Source organism: Acanthisitta chloris, unplaced genomic scaffold (assembly GCF_000695815.1).
Source record: "Acanthisitta chloris isolate BGI_N310 unplaced genomic scaffold, ASM69581v1 scaffold24633, whole genome shotgun sequence".
In the NCBI taxonomy this organism is placed as follows: Eukaryota; Metazoa; Chordata; class Aves; order Passeriformes; family Acanthisittidae; genus Acanthisitta; species Acanthisitta chloris.
Genome location: NW_008664595.1, coordinates 9,007 through 18,337, shown reverse-complemented (window position 1 = coordinate 18,337; position 9,331 = coordinate 9,007). Strand labels below are relative to the sequence as shown.

At 35.2% G+C, this 9,331-nt stretch overlaps 1 protein-coding gene across 1 annotated transcript in view; it reads left to right on the top strand.

The window, feature by feature from the left end:
• Nucleotides 1-4,442: 4,442 nt before the first annotated feature.
• The window catches only part of LUM (lumican), an 11,443-nt gene continuing 6,554 nt past the window's right edge, over nucleotides 4,443-9,331 (top strand). The window contains exons 1-2 of the mRNA XM_009071435.1: nucleotides 4,443-4,616; nucleotides 7,703-8,599. Coding sequence (XP_009069683.1) covers nucleotides 7,723-8,599 — 877 coding nt within the window. The 5' untranslated portion in view covers nucleotides 4,443-4,616; nucleotides 7,703-7,722. The remainder of the gene's footprint in view (nucleotides 4,617-7,702; nucleotides 8,600-9,331) is intronic.

Sequence of the window (9,331 nt, the reverse complement as noted above, 5' to 3'; positions counted from 1 at the left end):
TTCCCTATAAATTATCTGTACTGTTTAAAATACAGAGATGCTGCTACAATTTTTACCTGTAATCACAACTTTTCCACAAATTCAATGAGCCCCTCAGATCCTCTCGTATTTTTTACGTTAGGAATCGTTTGAATTGTCTCATGCTCCAGGGTCACCTGATTTTCTTTTACACATTGATCATCAGATTTTAAATGCTATGACAAACACACACTCTAGGCAAAGGAGCCGGGTTTAAAGAGAGAGTCTTGCCTTCATCTGTGTAGTTCTTATCATAAAAAGAAGCTTTGATCAAGTTTGAATCAACACAAAGGAATTTTACCATTAATAATTTGAATCAAATTAGGTGCAGTCTAGTACAAAACAATCTGAAAAGCAATGGAGAGGAAGACAACAGTACTAGGAAATAGACACTGTCAACTTTGAAGCAAAACAGTGAGCAGTTTTTTCAGAAGGACAAAACCAAAGATTCATGCTCAACTTAAATATTTGTTGCGGTCTGCTAATAGGTTGTAACACTATTACCATTTTTGTAAATTTCCAAAGCTGGTATTTCCTTTTTAGGAAAAAGGAAAAGAAGGATTTGGATCACCACAAATTTTGTAATGCTTGTAGTATGTGCTCTAACACTTTCCATTTAACATGTAAATACAGTGTAGAGGATAAAAAAAATAAAATTTCAATTAGGAGGAATGGAAGTTTTCAGATGAAGAAATAATAAGCACCTACAGCCTCCAGATTCTGGAACTGAATTGTTTTTAGTGGAACTCATTTGATGTGAGTCAGCCCTCAGTAATATTTTCAAAATGCTGCAGGACTTCACAAAAACATTTAACTAATTGTTACTGGAGATTTGATCCAATAAAATATTTTTGCTTATTCTCTATATATAGGCTAACAGATTGTATATTCACTGTTTAGAGATATAGAAAATATCATGTATAAACACTATGCTACCTCTTTATAAATAAGTAACTTGCTGTATGGTGGCCATGGAATGGCTTTTTCCCTAAATGGAGATTTCTTTACTTTCTGCTGCAGGTAGCCAATTAAAATGAACTAATCTTCATTTCATTTTGAGAGCAATCTGTAATTTAAATTTTGAGCAATCAGTGGAAAAACCTCACTACTAATTTTATGTGGCAATATGAAAAGTTCCAGAATGATTCTGTGGCCGTATGCTCCAATGACACAGATATCCTACTTTTAATGTTGGGCACCCAAATCTATTAGTTCTGTGTACCAGATGTGTGCACAGCTTTAAGGCTAAAAGGAATCATCATTTGGTTTAGATAGTATATATTAGGTTTTGATAACTTGAGTCTTTTGGGAAAAAGGAGATTAAAAACAAATAGATTTATGCAGAAGTGCATAGAAGCTGTAAAGAAGAGTTTTACAAGAGAGAAAAGGCAGAGGGGATATCACTGATGAGTGAAAAGACAAAATAGTGACCCTGTAACTTGGTAATATTTGAAGGCTAGATCTCACCCACTGCAAATTGACACACTGGCAGTGAGCTCTGCTTTCAGATTCTTTCACTGTAACCTACCAGACTTCTTGGCCATCTTCAGCCATGAAAATATGAAATGAAAAAAATGGAATCACACTAAAGAAACATTTCTGTTCATGTATCAGAAGCCAAAGAAAATTAGATGAGAATAGGTTTTGATAACATTTCCCATCAAAGAAAAATGAAGAAATAAGGAATAAGGAGAAAATTAATTTTGAAGTAAACAATCTGAGATGGCTTAATCGGGACCACAGTTGCTGTGAAGGTGGAATATCATGTCCTGACATGATCAGCTCTGAAGCATATTCATAACTAGTTTACAACACAGATGTCATAGGGGAATTTACACATTATTTTGTGTATTCCTTGGTAATTAGCTAGACTGTGTTCACATGCTGTTTAATGACTTCTGAGACCTACCAAAAAAACCCCAACCCAAAACATGAAATAGGGCCAGAAAAAAGAAATCACCCACAGACACTCCCACCCTTTGCTGCAGAAGAAGCCATACCTCCTTTTGCTGGGCTTTAGTACCTAGCTGCACTCCCAAACAGTGGTTTATGAGGTGAGAGCTTCATGAGTCATAAGAGTAAGATTAGGAAAGCATAAAAATGATGCTGAGGGGACAGTGTTAAATAAAAGAGCAGAGAGATAGTGAAAATTTTACTAAAGAATCTGTTGGTTTATATCTTAATCTTGGAAGACATATGATTCTTCATCTTGACTGTGCAATTTCTATGGCTAATTTAATTCAGTCAGAGAGACAGGAACTATATGAATGAACAAGTCTCAGCTGAACTTTATGCGACCCAAGATTTTACCATATGTTAATTGAAAAATATCATCACATTTGCTTAATAAGATTTTTCTACAAGTCATAAAGATATGAATGTTTTATATTTCTGTTAATAGAATGAGAAAAAGGATGTATACAGGACTTACAGAAATCAGTGCAATAAAGAACTGGTGCATAAACACAACTGTGCCAAAAGCATATTAAGTCTGGACTATCCTGTACTTGCAGCCAATGTACAAGTCTATTTGTACTGCAAATGCAAAACTACATCTATTACTGAAAGTTCAAAATATGTATTAATTTATCATAATATTGAGCTCGTCTTTCAAAATAAATCTCTAATCAGATAAAATACAACTTGTGCCTTTCCCATGATTTTTAAAATCCTCTTTACAAACATTATGCTCCATTACTCAGCTTGATATATTTTCTATCACAGACCAAACCTCAGTATTGCCTTAAAGGGTATCTTTTTCAGTATTAAAAGTATTTTCTTTATTCCAACTGGTCTTTTTCTGAGTGCTACTGCTTCTTGCCACATTTGCAGTCAAAGTCCATAGTTTAGGTTTTTCTTGGTCACTAAAACTAACGAAGCAATTTTCAGATAAATATCATTCCATGCATGAGAAACTCCATCTGGTCTCCATTTGCCCACACACAGAACAACAACAGCTTTGTCCACTTCTACATTTCTGGTTCTGATACCATGCACAGTTTTTCACTTACTTAGATTAATTCACTATTGTCATCCCATTGCTTCACCTTCATTGATTTGCATCATTCAAATAGTAATGTAGTTATGATCTGTCACCAACATGTTTCTCCCACACCAGGGAGAGAGGCATGATTATCACAACATCAAAAGCGTAACATTCAATCCCTGTGGGCTGCACTGGCACTTGGTACTCTGTCTTGAGCAAATTTGTTTGCTAATCATGTTATTGCAGATGCACAAAGGTCTGTAATTGTCTGATGCCTTTACTGTTCTTGGTGAAGGGCACAATTATTCTGGGCCTTACCCTGCTCCCAGTAACCTGCACTAGTGTATAGACTGAGATGCATCAGAAGCAGATTTTGGGGGAAGCCTGTGGCCAATCCTCTCTTCTTCAAGAAGCTGCTAGGGTTCTCCAGCCCAGCCACATTCTGTACCATGAATTTTCATAAAGATAGTAAGTTGATAACAGACAAAACCCCTTCACTTTTACCCTCAACAAATTGCAATCAAATACAATTAAACACACAAGACACTAAAATGGCATGTGCATGTTTTCTTAATGCACATTTCACATCTGTCCCTATCCGACTTTATAAAAAAGTCACCTCCTACAAAAAGGGAAGACATCCACCATTTAGGGATAAAGAAAGGTCCTCATGGAAGCATTAGATTCACTTTAAATAGTTACTAAGTGCATTATTTTTCGACACTGCCTGGTGAAAATAACATCTCATCCAAGCCTTAAGATGCATTCTTGAACTACATCCATGGAATAATAGACAACATAAAGCTGAGTAGTTCCAGACTCTGAAAAGCAGGAGAAAGCTGTAAGTGCAAAAATGAACAAATGTATAAAGTGAGTTTACAGTAACTGCTGAAAAAAAGATTCCTGGGATGTGTTTTTATTAAACAAACATACATTCAATCATCAAAGAAAATCTCCAGACCAAATCAACTCCAATCATTGAACTTGGTGTGTAATGCTGTGGAAAAGGTTATAATTCAAAGATAATGCTGCAACTTTGAATCTTAGCATTAAGCTAAACCTTTTATTAAGGATGTTTTACTGTGGTCATAAGATAGTTAAAGAAAAAGGCAGAAGAATGAATGAGTCACTTGGCTGGAGAGGCACAGAAGCATTGAGGTCTGAGTGCTATTTGTTAGCTTGTCTAGCAATATAAAATAAGTTGAAAAACAAAAGTCTGTTTGCAATTTGTTTTACAGACTAAAATATTTTCCCTCTAAAATAAAGAAATCCTTGTATAAGCCTATGGCTAGTGGTCTAAACTTTCTCAGGTTTGTGAAATATCATTCTCTCATCCCACAGGAATAACAGATGGGTTGTCCTTGTACGAAATATGGTATCCACCTGCACTTCATTAGAGAGCTGCATTTTTCTACATGCTACACCACAAGATCACCATGATGACATAGCAGCTTCAGAGAACAGCGTGACTAGGGCTTTTTTTTTTTCCCTCTTGTAACAGAGGATCTGGCAGACTTTTACCTCCTGACACTGTTTAGAGCATATATTGGTCGATACAGCCTCTTATTGCATCTGCTCTGGGAATTAAGGAAAGCAGCTTCAAGGCAGTAAGGTAAGTGCTGCTGCATGTTTTAACCGTAATGTTCAGCTATTTAAATGTAGCTTCAACGGGAATGTGAAAACATGTCAGGATAAGTTTGCCAATTTGTAAATTGAGCAGAAATCAACAGTTGCTTAGTGGATTCGCTTTCTCAGTTTCCTTGAATCAACCTCACATATTTTGTACATCAGCGTTGCAATTTTTTTACAGTCTGTTTTGTTCTACTTCAGCACAATACAATACATAGAAGTTTGTAAGAGTAGTCACTGTTTACTTTTTCATTCATAATCTATTAGTAAGAGTTCCATAAACTCAATTCATTAAAATATTTTGCTTCACTCTACAAAAAGACAAAGTATCCTGATATTTAAATTATTACTCATGTAAACACCGAGAGGAAATCTGTGGGTATTTTGAAAATTTTTGTTCATTTTAAAGCACATTTTAAATATACTATTGAAACTTGTGCAAAAATTAATCTTTTGCAAACTGTCTAAGAAGCTAAGCTACAGGATTATCAGATTGACAGATAATTTTATATTTTAGATAAATTTTGTATTTATTTTGTTTCACAACAACTTTACAATTAAGGTAGTATAGACAAGGTCCAAAATAGTTTGAACAGTATTTCTGTTCTAATGTAGCAAGCATTTTTCCAAAATCATGGATTTACCATCTAGTATGTTTTGGCAAGTTGCCTGAGCAAGTTCACAAATATTTTCACAGGAATTTTACAACACAACAGCTTAGAACAAACACAGGCAATTAGTTTAAGCATGCTTATGTTGTAAGATAAACATCTAAGAATGCATTCTGATTTTATCTTTTGGATTCATGTAGTTCAGTGCAACAAACAAGCATATGTACATGATCTATTAACCTTTTACACTTCTGGCAGAGAAGCATTTAGATATCTGAACAAGAAATGAATGAATAAAACAAGTTAACTACACCATATATGTAATTTACTTTGCTATTTTATGCCATACACATGCTCATGTACCCTTAAACTACATAATCGTTGCATATATTCTGAAATATTGTAGATGAATTAATTCAAAACACTTGATATCTAACTTTTTTATTTGCTTTATTTGCAGAGCAATTAAATTTTGTACACTATTTAAAGGAATTGTCAGACTATGATATCAATTGTGAAATATAGCATTACATATATAATTTAAAACTAGAAGAACAATAGCATTTGAATTTAAAACAGGATGCCTATGCTACTTTAAGACAATAAAATTATGTAGATACATAAAAATTTCACTGTAGAGACAAAAAGTGTAGTTCAAGAGGTTAATTACACTCACTTTTATACTTTGAATACAGAAGACATTGGTCTGCCATCCTAATGTTTAGTACCTAAATTGGACTGGATTTTGAGCTGAACTGTGTTACTGCAGACTTTGCTTTCAGAGGAGCTATACTTATTTGTACCAGCAGGGGACTGAAGGTTGAGTTTGCATGCAGTAATGGGCAGACAAAGGAAATTACACTGATAACTCATATTTCAGTTACTACTTTATCCTAGAGTTTGTAATTAGGTAGATGTGATGGGACCAACAGCAAGGAAAAGACATGAAATCATATCTGTTATTCAGGGGAGAGCAGTTTAATCTATAGCAAAGGTCTTTGTGGGTTATTGAGTAAAGGTAACATGAGAATACTTTTAAAAAAATCTTTGTGTTGTACTGCATGACATCAATAGACCCTGCCTAGACGTACTTTAATTGAGATTGTTACTTGACTAGAATGTGATGTGGCATTTATCAAGTTGATAATTGCAAGGATATTCAGAATTAGGGATGACTTTTTAGATATGGCCCTGCATTTTAACACTATATACTCTGTGTAACACTAAACAATGCAAATAGCAAGACTAACTTATGCTGCTGGAAGATTGCCCAGATCTGAGATCAATGTCTGGTTGGCTGTTTACAGGCTTCACTTTGTGACATTACTTGTGAAAGAAGGGTTCAAAGGATTTTCCTAATTCTCTCATTCTCTGAACACCAGTTGAGTACATGAAGCCTTGTCTTTTACTGCTGAAAATCAAAGTAAGCTTGGTGACTTTATTGATGTTAGACCCACTTTTCCAGCAGAACATCCATCTACAGAGTAGGAAATATAAGAAAGATACTAATCTTCACAGATTAATTAGTATTTTGTGGAGTATCTGATGAGAAAGGTATGCCCTTAAAAACTAAGGTGAGACCACTCATATCCAGTCACAGCAAAACATCCCCAAGGACACTGAATGTCCTTTTGCTGTATGTGAACTGGAAGACTAACTATGTGAAGACAGTGTTTTATTTGATGGACATACTATATGAACACACCTGTTACCTAAAGAATTTGCAAGAACATTTGTACTATCTGAAATTCAGCCATTTCAGATCCACTGTAGATTCATATTTGATAGAGTATTCCTGTGCACACATATGCAGTGCTGGTTGTTTGGCATGTCCAAGAGAATATGTTTTATATTTCTATTAGTTTGTTCTTTAGGTAAATATGAAACGTAGTGGACCATGCTTTACTGAACATGATCCATGAGAAAAAACTATTTCAAGCTGCAGGCATCTTAACAACACACTATACAGCAGTTCATTGCACTCAATTTGTACCTTCCTTGTCTCTTTCAAACTTAAGCCTAATAGCCATATGTCATTTAGATATGTGGCAATGCAGTACATTAGGAATGCCTGATAGACTTCAAATGGCAGAACTGCCTCTAAACATGGTCTTTAGCAAAACTGAAAACTGTGCCAAGTTTTAAAACCTTGGACTTTATCATCTTTCTCGTGACTTAATGAATGAATGTAGAAAAATATAAAGAATGTTTTACTTACAATAGCAGAACTGCCTGAAGTTTTGCATTACAAAGGCAGATTATAACAAGACAGGGGCAGTAAGTTAATAGTAGTAGCTATGTAATGCCAACAAACCAATGTTTTTTTCTTAATTAAGAACTTTAAAGAGGAAGTCTAAATTAAGTAGTTTTTAATTATAATCTTCATGTGGTAAAATTTTAAATATTGCTGAGAGAAAAATATAAGGTCATAACTTTTTTATTCTCTTTCACCATACAGAGACAAGACACATTGGAAAGATGATCTTAAACTCCCTACTTGTCTTTCTGTTATTGATTAGTGGCATTTTTTGCCAATATGACTATGGTCCTGCAGATGATTATGGTTATGATCGCTATGGGCCATCTGCAGGAGTCTGTGCCCCAGAATGTAATTGTCCTTTAAGCTACCCTTCTGCCATGTATTGTGACAACCTTAAGCTGAAAACCATTCCAATTGTACCAAGTGGAATAAAATACCTTTATCTTCGAAACAATATGATTGAGGGAATTGAAGAGAACACGTTTGATAATGTGACAGACCTACAGTGGCTGATCCTAGATCACAACCATTTGGAAAATTCAAAAATTAAGGGAAGAGTCTTCTCTAAACTAAAGCATCTGAAGAAACTTCACATTAACTACAACAATTTGACTGAAGCTGTTGGACCACTCCCCAAAACTCTAGATGACCTGCAATTAAGTCACAACAAGATCACAAAAGTCAGTCCTGGTGCACTTGAGGGGCTGATGAATCTGACTGTCATTCATCTTCAGAACAACCAGCTAAAAGAAGATTCTATTTCAGGGGCTTTTAAAGGCCTGAATTCACTTTTGTATCTTGACTTAAGCTTCAATCAACTTACAAAGCTACCAACAGGACTGCCTCACTCCTTACTCATGCTGTATTTTGATAATAACCAGATTTCCAATATTCCTGATGAGTACTTCCAAGGTTTTAAAACCCTGCAATATTTACGTTTATCCCACAATAAATTAACAGATTCTGGAATACCAGGTAATGTCTTCAATATCACATCACTGGTTGAGCTGGATCTCTCCTTCAATCAGCTGAAAAGCATTCCAATCGTCAGTGAGAACCTTGAAAACTTCTACCTCCAAGTCAACAAAATTAACAGTGAGTTAAATTTGCACATTTTCATTAATGTTTACCACAGACTAGACACTGATGGTCAATTCAGGTATCTTAAAGGATAGATGAACTAATCTGATGAAATGGTACTTGTTAGACTCTTAGGGCTCTGACATTTCTCTGACTGTTGTCCACATGAATGTTAAAAGACAGACATTTATCTAATAGCTACTCAAAATATCCTTTTAGAGAGAAATTTCTGTTTTCATACTAATGTGGATAATATTGCTCAAATTCTCTTCTCATGTAAATTGGAGTAACTCCATAAAAGCCAACAGAGTTGACTTCTACAATTGAGGGAAAATTGAAAAATTTGATCACTGTGAAGGGTGTTCAGAATTCTTAAGTCAACAAAAAGAGAGAGCTGTGAGTATCTGACTCTGATACGAACAACCTTTCAGGAGGCTGGTAGTGAAAGTGCTGGAGGGAGGAGAGAGGGAAAAGGCAATAAATCCATAAGGTATCAGGCACGAGACATAGTGAAAAAGATACAGTGTAGATGCTTTTGTTCCTTTCCTCTCTCTCATGCAATATCCCTACAAACCTATCTTGAAATCCAGAGAGCTGCCCCTGTTCTTTCTTTTCATTCCCATTTCACATGATCAGATGGCAAGCTTGTCTTCATTTGGAGGGGAAGTTTAGGTTAGCTATTAGAAAAAAGTTTTTTACTGTAAGGGTGGTGAGAGACTGGAACGGGTTGTCCAGGGAAGTGGTGGC